At 29.8% G+C, this 20,180-nt stretch overlaps 1 protein-coding gene across 4 annotated transcripts in view; it reads right to left on the reverse strand.

Annotated features, from left to right (window-relative positions):
* Nucleotides 1–20,180, reverse strand: part of LOC129983915 (intermembrane lipid transfer protein VPS13A-like) — a 419,638-nt gene that overhangs the window by 36,323 nt on the left and 363,135 nt on the right. For all 4 annotated transcript variants that reach the window (XM_056093621.1, XM_056093622.1, XM_056093619.1 and 1 more), the window contains exons 52-64: nucleotides 18,675–18,764; nucleotides 16,908–17,126; nucleotides 14,869–14,952; nucleotides 11,817–11,927; nucleotides 9,847–9,933; nucleotides 8,657–8,722; nucleotides 8,372–8,497; nucleotides 6,302–6,435; nucleotides 3,952–4,158; nucleotides 3,644–3,821; nucleotides 1,891–2,127; nucleotides 1,629–1,763; nucleotides 133–278 (exon numbers count right to left, since the gene is read on the reverse strand). In XM_056093621.1, coding sequence (XP_055949596.1) covers nucleotides 133–278; nucleotides 1,629–1,763; nucleotides 1,891–2,127; nucleotides 3,644–3,821; nucleotides 3,952–4,158; nucleotides 6,302–6,435; nucleotides 8,372–8,497; nucleotides 8,657–8,722; nucleotides 9,847–9,933; nucleotides 11,817–11,927; nucleotides 14,869–14,952; nucleotides 16,908–17,126; nucleotides 18,675–18,764 — 1,820 coding nt within the window. The remainder of the gene's footprint in view (nucleotides 1–132; nucleotides 279–1,628; nucleotides 1,764–1,890; nucleotides 2,128–3,643; nucleotides 3,822–3,951; nucleotides 4,159–6,301; nucleotides 6,436–8,371; nucleotides 8,498–8,656; nucleotides 8,723–9,846; nucleotides 9,934–11,816; nucleotides 11,928–14,868; nucleotides 14,953–16,907; nucleotides 17,127–18,674; nucleotides 18,765–20,180) is intronic.

Raw genomic sequence — 20,180 nt, forward strand, 5'->3', positions numbered from 1 at the left:
AAAGCTCTGTTACTCATTCCATTGGCATATGGTGGATTGAATTTGTGTGAGTAACTTTATAGTTTCTAATAACACTGAAGTCTGCATAAATATTTTTCATGTAACATATCAAGGAATTAGTGCAATTAGTACTTGAGAGTCTTGGTCGTCCGAGAGGAATGCAAAAGTAATGCGCTCTCAAAGAAAGGTTTGGGACCGCTTCTGCGCACAACATATTGGGGCGTTGTTCCCGGATGGAGGACGGTTGGGAAGACAGCATCCGGAAGCTGATTGTCCACCTGGAAAGAAAGCAATCGAAAATTTGAATAGAAAGAAAAATCACTCTTCAAGACCATTTTTAGTAACCTTGGGCATGAGCAAGGGCATACTAGCTGTTTCCGAATAAAACTACATTTACATTGAAATAGTATCTGGTCACATTTGGAAGCCGCATGACTACCAAAAAAAGTTAGCATCTATTCAAGAATCTGAAATCAAGAAACAGGCATCCATGGAAGAAAGAAAAGAGAGACAGCAATAAATCGTTGTACAATCCTGCTTCGAACATCCTTTATTTCAAAGATCTATACGTTCATATGTTTCACATCAAATTATTGACAGATGAAGAGAATTTGTTGCAGTCACGTGGTTTCTAAATGCAGTCATGAACTCTTCTGAATAAATGGATTATAATACATTGAAATATTATCAAATTTCAGGTAAGAAATTTTACTCAGATATCATTTTTTTTTTCATTTTGTAAATCTCTATGCTTTATAAGGCATTGAAAAATAATTATATTAGTTAACAATATATTTGAAATTTTTGAGATTAAAATTATTAGCAAAGCGTGTTTTTCTTTTCTCTTTAGTGACTCAATTCATTCACAAGGGAATTCTTAACATATGAACTTTACATATCAAAAATAATTTTAGAAGTGCGTTAATTCACATTCTTTGAATTCTAATGAACTCTAAAATTTCTAGATGATAAGGAAAGTTGACACTTGAATTGAATCCGAATGCTCAAGCGCAAGTGAACATTATCAATGACGAAGGATTTCTGAATTATGTCTCTAGCAAAGACTAATATTCTCTAATAATATTTATTCAGGCAGAATCAAGATTTCACGCGTCGTCTTCTCGGTTATTTCCTACTTATATAATCTACCCCATTCATACTAAACTTTCATTTTTTAAAATTCAGTTTTTACCTAATGCAGGACTTAAGAAGCAATCATAACTGAGGCTCGTAGATTTATTTTCATATTTGTAACATACTAGCTCAGTAAAAACCGACTTAATAATTATGTGAAAAGTATAAAGAAAAACGAACTCTATATAATTCTGTAGATAATTATTATGAGTGAGAATTGCTTATAAATACATTTTAAACATTTTTTTTTTTGCTCAGTCACTTTCGATTCTGCGCTACGTCATAAGCAAATTAATGTTGCAGTTTTTGCCAAGATTTAAGTATTTTTTCCAATTGCTAAATTTAAAAATTTAGGCAAGACTTATATCCAAGCGGAACTAAAATAAGCAAAAAAATCTATAAAAGAATTAAAATTATGCAAGAGATAATCTTAATTTGAATTAATCATGTTGTTCATAAAATACCATGATTAAAAATGTGTTTCTAATAAATACCTGAAACCTGTGTATTTTAAGATGAGCATAGGTTTGGTAAGGGGACTTCCGGAGTTGGAGCCAAAAGGCAGGACTGTAAAATCTTCGCAACTGACCAAAAAATGGTTTTATCATCTGCATTTTGCTCAAATCAACCTATATTAAAGGGGGAGCAAATGGAAAATGTTACAACATTTTTAACAAAAATTTCAATAAGCTGTAGTATTGTAATTTTGTAATTTTTTTTAACTTGTAACCTTTCTTTCAGAATTCATAAACTCACCTGCAGGTAGTCTTTCAGCTGAGCTTTTTGAACATCAGAATTCCATTTATCTTCTAGCCAAGCTGACAATTCCAGAGTAAGCAGCTTCCAAGAGTGATTGATTTCGATCTCCCAGATGGCGGGGCATGACGTGAGGCTGGCATAAGCTATTTCTCGGTGAGCGTCGCTCACGATCGACAATCCAATTCCATTCAGCGATAAGAAAAACTCCAGGGAAGCTCTCTCACCATCCACAGCCTTAATATACATTGAAAAATTTAGAAAGGCAAGTTCATATCATGGAAATGGAGATAAATCATAAACATAACTACGTTTTTTTATTTAATCTCAAAAAGCATGTTGTCTTAAGCTTGTAGTGATCGTAGCACCATCTTTTATTCATGTCATTGTAAAGCGCTACCTATCTACATTCCCTAATACAATCTACGTAAATACTTCGCCCGGGGAATCCCCGTTCTGTGTATACGTGCGCTAAGCAGTGATGTTCCGATAGTTGTTAGTGTAATAAAGAGTTTATTTTTCTAATAGCGATGAAATGCATTATACAACATTCTACATGAACATCACCACAAGCTGTAATTTGAAATCACATCTCTTTACAACCTGTAGAATCCACATGATTTGGATATCACATGATTAGCACAACTTAATTAATTATTTTGCCTAAAAACTAAACATTGTGTTCCGATCTATTTTGACGTCACTTTCTTTAACTTCCTGCAGAGCTCACATGATTTGCAAGTCTTGTGACTAGCGTAACAGAATTAGCCATTTAATCTAAAACTGCATGATATTTTAAGCTTAATTTTGATGCCACTTTCCTTTACATTTTGCAGGACTCACAATGCATTTTAAAAATAATTAGATATGATGAATTTTATATGCATCAAATGAACATGAATTTATTCCTTTTATGTGATATTACAATCATGCGGACAGCAGTAGCATGAATATTGATTGGACACTGTCCAAATTGGAATAAACTTTCTTTTTAAAAACTTAATTCTATTATGCTTTTGTTTTGATAATTTATATGTAAACCTATATCTATCCCATTCATGAAAATAAGGACCATATATTGGATATACATTTAAAAAAATATTTGAAACACTACTTTAGACTTTATTTATTACTGTTTTGTTTTTAAACATGGCTTTAATTACACTGCAATGATAGTGAACACTCAAATAATGTATTTTATACTGTCGCAAAGTAAGTGAGTATAAATCCAATAAGTAAAGCAGCAATTTATTTTTAATAAAGTACACTTAAAATAATTTTAAAACTAATCAAAATTAGAGCGAAACACTACATCTAAATAAAACTGATAATAATAAAAGGATTTTTTTTATCCCAAAATAAAGTAGAAATGAATTTTATACAATATTATGCATCGAATTTATTGAGAAAAATGTTGAAATATCATTTAATTTTTGATTAAAATTCCAATACACATTCCATAAAACTCTTTAATAATGAATATTTATTGGAACCAATTAGGTTCTAAATTTCATAAATTTAGCTCCAAAAGACTGCTTTATAGAACGCTTTCAACGATTTTTTAAAAAAATTATAACTGATTATTAAAATTATAAGTATATTGAAAAAACGCCTTGTAATTATTGCACAATAGCTGACTCTAATAGGGTTATTGTGTTAAAATAAAAAAAAAGCAATTACAAACAAAGTTTCTATAACTGTTATAACAATATCAATAGTTTTGTCAAAATCATTGTAGGATTACCAGGATTACCTTTCTTGCTTGCCGAGCTATTCTATCATCTTGGGTAAAAAGAAGCACTCTTTGTTCTTTCTCAACATAAGATACCCAGTGCACAACTACTTTGTCTTTACGAGTCTTTTTAGGTAGAAGACCGTCTTCGGATTCACTATCGTCATCAGAGCTGCTACTCTGCTCCATAGATGATGTCCTAATATAAAGTATAGTGCATATAATTATTGATGATAGCAGTTCTATACCATATTTTACTTTAAAATAAATTTTTCTTGAACTTTTTTTGACATCATTATGTTACAGTAAATAAATGGAATACTACATACCTGAGGGATGGTTGCTGCACCAAAGTTTTTCTAATAGAATGGAAAGAAACTTTCTCAAATCCATAACCGTCTCGCGTAATTCTGGCGGGAAATCCCATTCTTTTCCTGTTGTACAAATTCCAAATCAGCGTTCTTTCTTGACTAGGATCATCCCACGTGTACAGAACAGATTGATAAGGATTCAACAAAGTGACTTGACTTTGGGATCTGAAAACAAGAGAAATTAATCATGTACAATAAATAATATGATGATGTCATTAACTGATAAACATGCTTAAAATGTACTCTAAAATACATTCACGGATAATTTTTTAAGTTTTAGATGATATCTAATTAGCCGGAAATCCCAATAACACTGTTGCGATATCTTTACAATATTGTTCTGCATTTAGAATATCGAACACTGGGAGACGTTGTATGATTGTCCTGATTAAATAATATAATCAAGTCATTAATTGATGAATGGGATTAAAATATGCACATAAGGAGCATATAAATGTTTTCTGTTGATTTAGATAGAGTAATAATTGAGATTTGGTCACGCACATAATATTTTCATGGGTTTAATCTCCAATCAAAACTGGTGTATCCTTGTGATGCCAAAATTTGTCAGCAACCATGTCACATGCTTATTTAGCACTCTCAAGAAAACTAAATTCTTGATGTCAAAGTGTGACTCACACGCTTTTATATCAGTAAATTATATGACAGAATCAAACACTGTAAATGACTACCATTTTCGGAAAAGTGTCACATTTTGCAACTGACATTGTAGCAATAAAATCATATCAATTTAAGGTATCAATCATATCAACTAAAATAAAATTGTTTCAACAGAATATATATTCCATTATATGAATCCATTATTGTTTTTTTTTATTTGGTTCCTATGAAAATTAAATTATTAGCGTGCTTTTTGAAAGTGTAACTCGTGTGCTTTATTATAATCATTTCATGAGTCATAATTAGGTAGTATCAAGTACCTATGTAAATCATTGTCATTTTAGGAAAGTGACATATCTTCAAACTGACATGGAATAATGAATACATAGACGCTTATGAAAAAATAATTTCACACTGTTTCCATTCATACAAAAACAGCTGTTTCAATTGTGTTCAAATCAACAGCTGTTTCAATTATATTCTGAATTAATATCTGTGTATATAGCGTTATTTAGAGTGTCGACATGTCCCGTGAAAGTATAGTGATTCGCTTTTTTTCGCTTACTGTTGAATTCGGCGAGAGATCATTTGAGAATTTTAGGTTACTTGAAAGTATTTCTTATATGTAAAGTAATGGCAGTTATAGAATAACAACGTAGACTTGTTCATCAATCATGAAATCCAGAAAAAAAAGACAGTTGATATCACGTCCACGTCTTTTATGAATGGATGTTTCCCATGTATGGAAACTGAAACTAAAGAATAGTGACGTCGGCATTTTAAATGGCTCTACCATATTCGGTGAATAGTGAGAAAGAAAAAGAGCAGAAATAATACTAAAGACACGGGTAAATTTCATTTAAAACATGTGTGCAAAGAGAATGATTTACTGCTGATTTTAAAAAAAGTTGAATGCTAATAAGGGAAGGCATATCAAGAGTTCCCTATCTCTGGAACACTTTATTTATGAATAATATTGTTACGGAATTTCATGGGTTCGTTTGGATAGTGGAAGTTATATGGTGTGGAGAACGCTCAATCAGCAGGCGGCAGTAGAAAATAAATCAACGACGTTTATTTACAAGAAGACACACAGGACAGCACAAAGACGACAACTATATACAGCACAGAAGACGATTTTCTTCAGCCGAGACGTACAGCATACAACAAGACTCTACAGTAGCACACAGCTTAGTTCAGCACTTGCTTGACTCCGTCGCTGCTCCGCTAATCCCTGGAAGGCCAGTTCTGTACCGTCGATTCCGACTACGACGACTCTGGCAGCTGCGGCCGCCTCCTTTTATAGGTCTCAGGGAGCGGGGCTAGAAGCCTCTCAACCAATCAGTAACGTTCGAGACGTATCTCGGTTCCTACTGGACGGATCGGGAAAATTCTCGCTGTTTCGGGTATAATCTATTTTGGCGCCACAGTCGCCAAATTCGTCGCCAAATGGTTGCCAAGTTTGCCGCCAAGCTCTGGGACCTCCTATGGAACCAACTATGCTGGGAAGCCGCATCACAGATCCGTAACAATATTGTTGCATGCTGTCTAATATTGTTAAAACATTAATCGATATTTCTCGGCTCTTATGAATTTGTGTGATGTTCAGCAAAATAAAAACAATATGAATCATTTTTGAGGTCTCATTTCTCAGGTTATATTCAGCGAAAGAGAAAACTTTTCTTACTTCTGATGTATCTTTAGGAATAAATCTTCACAGTAATTGTCCACACGAACTGGAGAATCTCCGGATGTATAAGGATGAAAAGCGATTGTCGTTGGGAAGTCTTCTCCGTTTTTAACAACAACCTTCAATGCACTCTAAAAAAGAAATATAAATCGTAATGAAATGAAAAACTCATGTTATTTTATTAATTCAATTAATTTAAATGGAAACCTTACTTAGAAGTGATACTAATTATCTTAATTTGAAAATCCTTCATTAATAATTTTCCTGCATTTATCTGTCACCGAATGAATTAATAATTTTCATTTGGTGACACAAACATTTATTTTTCATTTCATAGTCATAATTTTTATTAAAAATCGAGATGTGGTAAATTAAGATTTAATAATTCATTAATTAATTATGATGACTATCGACTAATTTATTTAATAACTAATTAAATATTTATTAATTAATTATGATGACTTTCGACTAATTTATTTAATCACTAATTAATTATTCATTAATTAATTATGATGACTATCGACTAATTTATTTAATCATTAATTAATTATCCATTAATTAATTATGATGACTATCGACTAATTTATTTAATCTCTAATTAATTATTCATTAATTAATTATGATGACAATCACTTAATTTATTTAATCACTAATTAATTTATACATTCACATATAATAGATTCTTGTATTACTTAAATTCACAGAGATTAATTTTTATACAAAACAATGTATATAAATATAATACTCGTATGATATACTGACACAGTATATGATATACTGATGCCCCATTTGTTCCCAAATAAATAATCCGTGTATCATAGGCTTTTGAGAGAATTTATTTCATTCATTGATAAGTTACAAAAATAATAAATTATAAGACTGAATAAATAATAAGGAATAAGGAATAAAGAAAGAAAGATAATGAATGAAGGAATAAAGAAGAGTAAAAGTTTAAGAAGTATTTTTAAACTTTATTCATTTCTCCCTCTATTATACACTGTATTCATAAAACTTAACTCGAGAAAAGGGTTTGAATCAATTTTCAAAGAATATTTATCGATATGTATTGTTAATCAATAATCAATGGATTATAAATTGATTTAATTACTTTCACTGTCACTTCATTATTTCATTCAAATGTATGTATAATATTCCATTAAAAATTGATTGAGAATATAAGGAACTTTGTAAATACATTCGATTCTTTTGATTTTTAAATTTAAACCAAGGTGATTACCAATTATTATAATCAATTATCTCTTGTACGAGCTTTGTATTTGCTATCGATATTGAAAATTATATCGACAAACAAAAAAATGTAAATTGCAGCCTACTCATACAGATAGCTGATGTAACCTAACAATAATGATGAGAGAATAAAAAAAGTGAGTATGCAAGGTGACATAAGAAAATTCATTTTAGTAAAAATAAAATAAATGATGATTTCCAATGTATCTAAAAAGAAAAATAATTAAACCAATCATACATATCTAAATATCATCTCACAGCACAAAAAGTCATATATGAAAAGTTCCATATTTACAAAAGTCCCATAATCACTTGGTTATTAATATCGCCAAAGGAAGAAAAATCATCAATGTCATGTAGTTTCCTGGCATTGATAATTTAATATTCATAGGTGGCATGAACCTTTAAGAGAGATTTTTTTAACCAAATGAAGTCAACTTAATAGATTTTATCATCTATATGATATGACTTTCTCTCATACATCAAATGTATTCATAATACGAGATAAGCTCTTATCAGATCTTATATTATGTATTATGAGCGATGGTTTATCTTAATAGATAAATCATCGCTCATAATGCATGATGTTGTATATCAAAAGTTCTATTTAATTGAAATATAATTGTTGGTACCCCTTCATATCGCCAAGGATGCCAAATCGCGACGCCATCTTATTTGCTGGCAATGACGAATTGATATTCGTTAGTGATATGAAAGAGTATCGACAAATAGATTAATAGTATCAGATGAAATTTTTTGAAATCCCATCATTGTGAATGACGATATATATTTGTTTAATGTGTGATGATGCATACTTACTCCGTGCTCCATTCTCAGAACAGTGACATGCGAGAAATCAATGGGGAAATGTTGAGACACTGTCTTGCTGTCTCGCAATTTAACAAACATTTTTAGGGAAGATGTGTCTGGCCAAAATGGAAGGCACTACAAAATAAGATGCAAATTATTAACACGAAATTTCTAAATAAATTCCTATATAACAGAATAGAACAATGTGGGCTCAAATTTTAAACAAGCAAATGCATTTAAAAGCAATTATTGGCAGTCATATGAGCATTAAAAGATATTTATAAATAAAGTTACCTTATTTGGCGCTATATCAAACCACAGGTCGGTAGCATCATTTTTCTCCATAAAGCGTAGATGATTCTGAAAAATAAATTCGACGGAATGTTATGCTTTGGGGATATTGTAAACAATATTACTTCTAGTAATATAAATATTACTACGAAATAAAGCTTTCACAAATTTGTATAAAATATATTCTTGTTTTATTGACTTCATTCGAACAATCCATATTTAAAGACTGCTTAGATCAATCAAACTGAGAGTTGAAAGAAAGTTTAGAGCAATCATATCATCAGTAATTGGCAAAATTCATGTTTTTACGCAGACCAAGGATGGGGAAAGAGTTCAATGCAAAGGAATATTTTCATTTCAAATATGTTGTGATATTAACACCATTTCCATTTGGTTTAGCAAATAAGATTGACAATCAGATGTTTAAACTTATAACCACGTTCCTTAGCGATTTCTATTTCTCAACAATTTTGGCAGCATTACTCTAGTTATATTTGTAATTAATTAATTAATTATCATTGCAAGTTTTATATTGTTATTTTTTTAATCTAAAAAATATGGTTTTCTTTATAATTTTAAAAATGGGTGTTTCTTTTATTAAATATTGTTTAGATTGCTTTAAAAAAGATCTGTCATTTTTTTTTACTATTTTGTTTAAACTTGCATTTAAATTTGAATAGTACATTTTTTTTCTGCAATATACTAAAATCTTTTTTGAAAATGATCTGCAATTCAGTGTTTTGCAACTTCAATTTATCAAAATTTGTTATCTAAAATGCTTATATAAAGATTAAATTAGAATCAATAAAAAAAGCTTTTAGAAATTTGGAGGGGAAAAGTACCCTTTCCCTCATGAATTATATTATGTAAGTACCCTGTAGAAAATTTAAAAAGCAACTGTTCCTCGGTCTCATATTATCATGACTTAATCTAGAATACCATTGATGGCCTATATAGATATGAGAGCTGTTATTAAATGGTTTTTATTATTCAAAATAATAATTATTGAACCAAAAAATTCTGTTCAAAAAATTAATTAAAGTTATTAAGATTGCATTGAGAATTTTTTTAAACTGAGCTTAATAATATGATATGTAGCTTTTCCCTCATGATCAAACTAAATTGGCATTGACTATAGAATTTATATAAACATTTTTATACCGAAAGAAATATTAGATCTGTAGTATACTCACCTCTGTGTTGTTAATAACTAAGAAGAAAGGCTTTATGACAACAACTTTCGTTAAAAGCATTTTGGACATCTCCACTTCAACGAAAAACTGTAAGGAACAGAAACAAATTAATGGCAAAATCTGTTAAATTCATGGCAATATAATAAAAATAAACAACAATAAATAAGATTTTTTTTCATTAAAAATATTTCTTAATTTATGTTTGACTATAAAAATTTCTTTCATTTCGTGAATGATATAAATGTTTTATCTCATTAACATTTGAATTTTTTTAATACCGAAAAAGAATTCACAGCTCCAGAGATTTTGATACTAATAAAAAGAATAAATATTTATCGGGAAAATATTAACAAATAAATTCGCAATGTACTGTTTGAACTTCCGTAAATTATTTCAATAATTCCTACCCTTATTAGCATAAGATATTTCTTTGACACTTCCAAAATGTAAATCGGTATTCTGAATGCTGTATAATGTTGTGATGATGTAATAATAATGTTGGATATTTTCTGTTAATAGGGATATAATAACTGAAGAATTAAAAACAACAATGATATGATAATGTCGTGTCCACGTTACCACAGAAAGGGGGTGTAGTAGCTTCTGAGGGTAAAGACCCCTGAGCACCCGAGGGCAGAAGTCTGACTTCCAGCTCATATGAAGATGAAACTCACACATTCGCTTGCACAACCCCTTTTTACAGGGGGGCACATTCACACACCTCACAGATAGAACACAGATGAAGAACAGCCATGCTCGAACCGGGATTCGAACCCGGGACGCCTAGATCACGAAGAAGATGCGCTACCCCTATGCAAGGACGCCAGCAACAACAATGATATCAAAATTTTATTAAAACATTGTATAAAATTAGATAGATCACTAAAAATAATTAAATTTTTAAAACTCAGAAATTTTTGTTAGGAATGTTTGTAACATTAACATTAATTAAGAGAAATCACTTGAAAATAATGAATTCCTGAATAATGATCTGTAAGAATATCCATACTCATGAAGTATGGATATTTTTTAACCTTCTGACTGCGCAGTTTTCTAAAATCACTATTTAGTTGCGATGTCTGCAAAGGAGTTTAAATATTTTTCAAAAAAAAAAAAATCGAACTGTTGCTGCATGCTACCCAATAATGGTATGATATAATAAAAATATATTATCATAAAAAAGATAAACACATTTAACCGCGAAAAACGGAAGAGGCAACAGTCTGCAAATGGCTGGCTGCCAACCCGCTCAGTCCAAAATCGCCACTTAGGACAGACAGACAGACACATTCGTTTTTTCAAGTTGTCTAAAAGTTAATTTTGGGTAAAATTATGGAAAAGAAAAATAATGGAAGAATGTATATGGTCTAAATACAAATATATAAAATAAATAAGTTTATGTTTTAAGAATATTTTATGCCGGCGTCCTGGCAGTGGGGTAGCGCGTCTTCCCCGTGATCTGGGAGTCCCGGTTTGGGCATGGTTGTTCTTCCGTTGTTCTATCTGTGAGATGTGTGAATGTGCCCTCCTGTAAAAAGGGGTTGTGAAAGCGAATGAGTGATGCGTGAGTAGCAAAGTCGTCCTCTTGGCCCTAGTTGGCGCTACTATAAAAACAAGAGACGCTCCCCCTCCGGCTTAAATCGCTATCTTCGTAACAGCGGGCTTGTCCGTGGCAAGTACCATGAGATATTTTATCTGATCGAATGATATTTTATTTTGATATCATATATTATTATTATTATTTGAATGATATATTATTATTTATTTTTTATTATTATTACAATGAAAATGAACAGCTTCACTTTGCTGTCTGAACCCCAGATATGATTATTCTTGAGTATTTAAATTTTTTAAAAGCTAAAATGCTTAGATAATAATTCAGAAATTCGCAAAATAGCTTTATTTTTATAAGTATTATGATGACACATTTATTCCATCTCTTGGTACATTTTCAGCATCAACATACTTACGTGGTATTTTTTATTCCTTTCTTTGTCAGCACATATTACAACTCCACAGTTACCCACTGTATCCAATGAAAACGATCTAGACCATTGTGAACTGTAGACTCGTAGTTTAGCCTGAAAAATAAGAAACATGAATGGAGCTCAAATTTCGTATAGTGCAAATAATAAGAATGTTTAATTTTTTTATCACATGAGTAGGTGATGTTGGAGTAAATAATTTAAGACGTCTTCAAGATTTATTGGTAAATAAATAAACAAATATATCTTCACATTTGTAGATATTTGGGGGGGGGGGACGAGAAAATTAACCATACACTTTTTTTTTCACTTTAACAATGAATTAAAACAAGCAACAAATCTATGAAAGAAGTGCTTTAATATTTTGCTCTTATAAAGCCCATTTCATTCATTGTGTTTCCGTTTGATCTAATTGACATTGGAAGTCACACAGTCACATGACCTTGGAAACACATAGGTCAATCAGAAAATTCGTTGCACTACTTCATAAAACTCTTCGGTCAAAGGTGAGTTTAATGAAACTATGTAATAACATTTCAGATATTAATCTTTATCCTTTGACGTAACGACTTTCACGAGACTATTTTAGTTTTTCTGATAACCAGTCGTAAACTTGTTTCGAGAACTGGAAGTGACGTCCGAATGAAAAATACGTGTAATGATTTTTTTTTTTTTTTTTGTCTGAAAAGGTGCAACTGCGCTGAAGTTTATCGGCAGTTACATGACTTGTCTGACAGAAATGCAATGTCACATTAAGCTATCGCGAACCGGTTCAATATGTTTGTGAATGGACTTACAGATATTGATAACGTTGATCGTGAAGACCATCAACTGCGACTTCTAAAATTGCTGCTTACATGAATGAAAGCTTTCTTACAAACAAATACATAACAATAGACGAAATCTCACATCAAAGTAGGATATTTCTCATGGAAGTGTTCATAAAATTATTGTTGATCAGATTAAATTTCATAGAGTTTGTACTCGATGGGTGCTTCATCTGTTGACAGAGGAATATAAAGGGAAACGTTTTGAAAGAAAGTTTGATTTTCTGAAATGTTAACAAAAGAAAGGTAATGAGTTTTTCAACAGAATTGTGACCAGAGATGAGATTTGGATTCATCACTTCACATCTGAAACGAAACGCAGCTCCCTCGAATGGAAACATTCCACTTCCCCAACTCGAAAAATGTGTTGAACTGTTCTATCTGCGGAAAAAGTGATGATGGCGCGGTTTTTCGACAGTGAGGCGTTGGTGCATACAGAATTCATGTCGAAGGGTGCCACTATTAATGTATTTTCTTATTCTGAAACACTAAAATCATTGCGGCAATCACTTGAAAACTGTTAGTTAAACTGTTTAATAGCAATGTGCTCCTATTTGACATTGCAGCAAAACAAATGTGTGGACTTCTGATAAAGTTTAGGTAGCGAAGTCACCTTCCTTATAGCCCAGACCTTTCAACTTGTGATTTCTCTTTTTTGGTCCCATGAAAGAATAACTTTCGAAGCCATTATACTATTCGTATGACGAGGTGAAAGTTGCAACCCAAAAATGATTATTGGGCATTGGACGGAATGTTTTTGTAAAAGGATCGAAAAAGTACTATGCATCGACAAATGCTTAAAAAAAACGGAAGTAATTATGTTGAAAAGTAGATTTTGGAAGGAACTTCAAGAAACAAATAAAATTATTGTAAAATTCCAATCCTATTTCATTTTAATAAGCGTTACAACTAACTTTTTGACTGACTCTCATAATAATAATAAAATATCCAAAATATCAGGAAGGTTTTCTTCTTTAGAGAAAGACAAGTGTGTATGGATTTAATCAGATGCATTTTTAAAGTGGGAAGACAATAAAATACAGCGAAAGAACATTTTATATTGTTTAGATATTATGTATTACATGATTGAATATTCAGCGACCACCTTTTCAATCGTTTAGATAGTCACGATTTAATCGGATTTCATAGCATGACGAATTTTCAAAATTATCTATTGATTATGAACCATATAAGGACAATTTTATAACTAAAGCACATGCCCAATAAATTGTTCTTTATATATGAACAGTATAAAATAAAAACTTCATAATCAAAGCACACATGTCCGTATAATTATTCGCCGATTATGATTAATAAGATAAAGAACGTCATTCCTAAAGTATGCATATGAATAATATGATGAACTTCATAAGCAAGGCAGTCTTCCAGTTTGTTAGCCTATAACAGAATGAAATTCGTTAAGCGTAGTTTAAATTTTCTTTTTCACATTTCTTGCCTCGGTACTATACTACTTTGAGGAATTTTTTTCGAGAAAAAAAGATTTTTGACATGATAAAATTTAATCTTTTCATGGATTATTAAGGATTAACCAATAGGAATTTCAATTTTTGCATTTAAAAAGATAGATGCATAAAATAACGAAGATATGATAGCAGATTAAACATGTTGAATGAACTTGATTTCATTAAGAAGACGCGTATTTATTTTTGTAACAAATTTAAAATTCAGAACAAATTATTTTTAAGTAAATACTTAAATATAACAAAGACTATAGAAATAAAAATGAAAAACTGTAGATACAACAAGAAATAATCTTTAAAATTCCATTTTTATTTTTATTCTTTAATTTAAAAATATATTTTTATATTGATATCACTTTATACTGAAAAAAAATAGTTTGACTGTTTAGATAAAAAAAATGGCATAAAGATTCATTAAAAAATAAATAAAAACAAATTATTTTATTACAAATATGCAAACAAAACAGAAATATGTATAAAATAAATAAAAACAATTTATTACAATTATAAGAATGAAACAAAAATACGTATAAAAATAAGTAAAAACACTTTATTACAAGTATACAAGCGAAACAAAAATATACATAAAAATAAATAAAAACCAAACGATTTTGTTATAAATACACAAACAAAACAAAAATATGCATAAAAATAAATAATGAGACAAAATAAATTTTAAAATGCATTTTTATAAATTTAGGTCGGTAATATAAATTGAGATAATTTTACCTTCTTCTTCCGATGTTTCTTAAATCTAAATAAAACAGGATCCGTACTGGTTGAAGCCTCATAAACAGCATCAGAATTGGAACCCTGAATAAAATTCAGTAACATTTTGTAATATAAAAAATCTGCATTTTGGAAAATGCATTATATTATTTCTAAAAATTACTTTTTGACGTAAACTTATTTTTAACTATCCTTGACAAATATAAATACTTGAAATAGAAATGCGTTATATAATAGTGCATGAAATATAAATATGGTGAAATGTTTATACTATAAAAACTTTAAAGGAACGGACTTTAAAAAAAGAGAAAAAGAACGTAAAGCATAAAACATCATGATGATTATTCCGAATATTTCCAACTACTAGTGGCAAGTATGTTGTTATGCGAAATGATATTGTGTTGAATAATAGTTAAAAAATAGTTAAAATAGTTAAAAAATGATAGCAGATAGGAATAAAAGTTTATGCAATAAAAATGTTTTGAATGGAAAAAAAAATGTATATAAATTTTATCAGAGGTGAATTGAAATTTATTCAAAATTTGGAACGAATTAACATTTATTTATATGAATTTAGTTTTACCGCAACAAATGACTACGCTTTGTAAAGTTAATCCAAAATGTCTGATAGATGGCGCCAGAGGATCCATCTCCAATCTTTTCCGTGTGACTGCCGCAAATGATAATAAAGCTATTGATGCATGTGAAAATAGGCGCAGATACCTTATTAATTTTTTTCATAAATATAAATGCCGTTTTTCTTTCCTGCCCGAGGTTAATGATAATTAATAATAATGATAGTAATTTTTTCTTCACTGACCTTCTTTTTTCTCTCCTTCTTGTAAAAGAATGAAATTGCTGAGGCATGTCACGAAAACGTTTGTTTTAACCATTTTTAAACCTCAAATATACCTTCTGTTAAAATAGTTGATTCAGTCCATTATTAACTATATAATGTAATAGAATCTTCCTCAATAATTGTATTTGTGAAGGCATTTATTCTCCCTGTAAAATTTGTTTCCTCATGGTAAATCTTGGTAAATCAAATAATAAATAAGCAAATAATTCAGAATGTAGAAAAATGAAGTAGATAATTATTTTCTAACTTCAACTGATTCGCTTTATATAAATGATAAATGCGAGAAATACAAACATATTTTATTAACTTAACATTAGTGATAACATTTCATGATATCGTGATCCATGACCAGGATCAATAAATTCATTCCATTCCAATATCATGGAGCAATGGTACGTTGTCATGGAGCCCCTTGAAATAGCAATGGTACGCTGTCACTTTATTGCTTTTTCCCATATTCATGTTAAATCTTTAATCAATTATAGAATTATACTATTCCAGTGCACTGTAGATTTTAAAATTAGAGATTTTTTTTCAAGCCTAACTTATTTACTGATTTAATTGTTTGATGAAATTATTTTGGTATACGCATAGCAAAATATATCAGAGCAATAGATATAGAAAGCATACATAGCAACTGCCGATTATTGTAAATCGGTAGGTGAAAATAACAAATAGATAGTAGCTAGCAATTCGATCACAAGTTCTTTATTACTGGAATATTCTGGAAGCCATTGTATGTGTGGTAAAATTCAATGAATATAATTCATCTTGATTTTAAAATTGTATTCTAATATTTGCATAATATTTATAGATCTTTTTAATAAATACAATTCTTAAGAATGTGGTTATAAAGTATATAAAAAAACGTTAAAGAATAAATATAAATTGTGATTTCAACAGTGTGATAATTAAATTGAAAAAAAGTTCGAAAGCGCCAAACGATATACTCGCAATTTTATGTAGCGCGAGATTAATTAATTAAAAGTAAGAAATCGAATGATAAATTAGAAGAGTCGTTTGAAAGTGGCGTCACATCATAGAAATGTCGAACAATATGAACTTGTGTCAAAATAGTGTGAAAAAATTGTGAAATTATTTAATTTAAACTAAAAATGTATTGAAGAAAGGAAGGAATAGAGAGTTGAATTATGAATGGATCGCACCAATCAAAACTTACTCTAAGTTGAAGTGGCAGTCCTGTTTTGTTGATTATCCAGTACGGCGAAAACATGTACAAGTCGAGACTTTTCTCCCTTGTTACATGGACGTGTAGTGAGAGATGTCTGTTTCCACCACCAGTGTCTGTTTCTGGACTCATACTAACTGGATGAAGCTCCTCTGTCTCACCACTAACAGACATTTTACCGTGCCACTGAAGACCGATGTATTGACTAACCTAAAAGAATCAAGAAAAAATTCTATTAACTGTCGTAACGGGAAGAAAAATTGAGAGAACTTTCTCATTATCATCACAATTTAAATAAATTTAGAAAAGTTCGTTTCCATGGTTACTTGATTTAGAAAATATTTTTAAATTTATTTTTTGTTGAAGCAGGAAAAAAAATCGGGAAACTTATAAGTAATTTTAAATATATTGTAATAAATTTAAGGATAGCTCTCTAGCAGCAATAAAAAGAAACAAGTGGTCAACCTCTAGCTGTCGAAAATGTAGCATCGTTAGAATTTGCCTAAATTGTTTTATGTGTTAATTGTGTTGTATCTAATTGTTTGGAACTATAACTGATTAGATCTTAAATACAATTTTATTAGAACTTGCTGATGTCTGTCCTTCTTAAATCCTTCATTCAATCACAATATCAGAAAAATTAGGAGAAAATTTTGTAACGCGTGAACTTAAAGAGAATAGATCCGAGGTGATGGAAAAATAGTCGGGACACTTTTTCGTGATAAAAAAAACTTCCTATTAGCACACAATACCAACAAAATAATGTGACAATATTTTCATAACGTTGTACAAAATTGAGAAAATCGAACAAGACTTTTGGGATATCGCAGCAATACTTTGTAAAAATAGTATAGGATTCGTATGAGTTCAGGGTAATGATTACATCGCATACAATATTATACACATTTGTAAATTAGAAGAGAAAATTAATCGGTTCAAATACTCAATGAGAATTCAAAGTAAACGAGAACAACATATTTTTTATGACTTGATGTCGTTGTTGAATTCATTTCTTTTGAGAAAACTTAACACTTCAAATCAACTTGGTGATTTGTGATTTTGGCGTTATGTCTACGTCATTCTGTTACAAGAATTCATTAAAAATATTTGTTTCACCTGGATATCTCCATTCTGGAAACATCAAACCAAAAATCTGTATAATTAAATAATATCAGCTTATACCTTCTGAAGACGATTATTATGATGTAACATCATGTATTGCTGAAAAATTGCTAAAAGTGTATTTCAAGACGAAGCGAAATCCTTTCTTGAACCTACGGAACTTTCTGAAGATATTTCTCGCCAACCTCAGAAATTATAACAACAACAAAAAGTTATTCAAAATATTTCATAAATAATCTAAAAATGTTTTAAATTTTAATTAACTTATATATGATCTTATTAACTTATATTTAATTAACTTATTATTATTAACTTATAAAGAAGAATGAACATTTAGCAGCTCTAAAGAAATTATAACTTTCATAATATCGAAACATCTATTGATTTCCAGATGGAAAAACCATTGAATAAAGGTTTATATTGTGATCGATTTGCAAAACTAAGTCTTAAGTTTGATTTTTAATAGTTTTGTTGAATAGTAATTAATTTTTAAAATGTTGGTATAATAGTTAATGTTAAAATCTATAATTCAAGAATGTTAAAATCTATAATTCAAGAATGTTAAAATCTATAATTCAACAACATTATTTGATTGCAAGAAGAATTCCTTAAATTGATGTAAATGGAAATATTTACCTCCAAGGAAACTTCTTGAGGTTGACGTGGATCAAAATCGAAGAAAACTGCACTCTCCCCTTCTTTCAACCGCATCGTTCTATCCTTATTCTTGAATGGAAAGTAAAGATTTATAATGTATAATTAGAAAAATATTTCTGGAATAGTAAATTGTTAAAGATATTTCATTTTTAAAAAAAATGATAAAAATGTAATCTTTAATTCCATCAATATTTTTTTTTTATTTTTCTACTTACAAAATTTAATAATTAAATTTCTTAAAGAATAGAATATTCTTTCTAAAAAATATATCCTTTCTAAATTTATAATTTAATATATGGAGTTTAAACTCAAGAGTAAGATCTAATTTATCATAAACTATAAAAAGCAGAAGTATAAAAGTTTCTAAAGCAAAATTTTCATCGTTCATTTTCCACTAATACAGAACTGCCATATATTTCAAGCATTTTTAACAAAAATGGGCGGTTTATTATGAGAAAAATATTAATTTAGGAATGAGTTCCAGCGTATGAATAAATTCGCACAGAAAGAAAAATTTAAACTCCCCATGGTGCATAATTTAGTAAGAAATAGTTTATGTGTTATAATACTTTTAGGAATTTATAATTTTGCTTTCCAGTGTAGTTAATATCATCGCATATCAGTTTTTACGAAAAGCTCTGATAGATGCTAAACAGTTTCCAGATAAAAGATCCAAAGGAACATGGAGACAATTTACCGATTTGGCGATGGATTTAGGACTTTGGCGACAAAATAGAAGATTTTAGAAGCTAAAGAAGTTTTTGCTATTGGTCTATTAAAACGTGATTTAGAATGATCTTTCTAGAATCTTCTCTGTCCTGACTAGAGACTGGAAAATGCCGGGAGACCGAGTTGGAGTCAATCAGTTGAGTGGAACTCAAGCGATTAATCATGCTCTTGTAGTCAAGTATTGAAGCAGCATCACGTCATGTTCTGAATATTCTGTCGTATAGTCCAGTTAACAGTTAATCAGAGTCGAATACAGCTCTCTTTCTGTGTCTATACAGGTCTGTTTCTGCTGTCTGTATATTCGTGTTGAATAAACGTCTTTATTTGTTATTGAGTCAGTTGGACTGTTTCAACATTCACTCATTTCATCTGCCCTGTTGATTGTCTTTGATTTTACTGACTTTCGGATTTTGCAAGAACTTATTTGTTACAATATACATGTTATATACGTTCACTCAGGTATATTTTAAACTTAACTTGCAATTTAATAACTTCGTCATATTATGTTGCACTTTTGCATGTAATTGAAAAATAATAATTTTATAAATTTTATTTACATAATAATAAAAATGTATTAAATTGTTTTTATAAATAAATATAGAAATATTATTATTGAATATCATATCATTATTAAAAATTTTACCTTAACATGAATATCAATAGGTAGAAATATAGAAATATTATTATTGAATCTCATATCATTATTAAAAATTTTACCTTAACATGAATATCAATAGGTAGAAATATAGAAATATT

This window comes from Argiope bruennichi, chromosome 9, assembly GCF_947563725.1.
Source record: "Argiope bruennichi chromosome 9, qqArgBrue1.1, whole genome shotgun sequence".
Classification (NCBI taxonomy): Eukaryota; Metazoa; Arthropoda; class Arachnida; order Araneae; family Araneidae; genus Argiope; species Argiope bruennichi.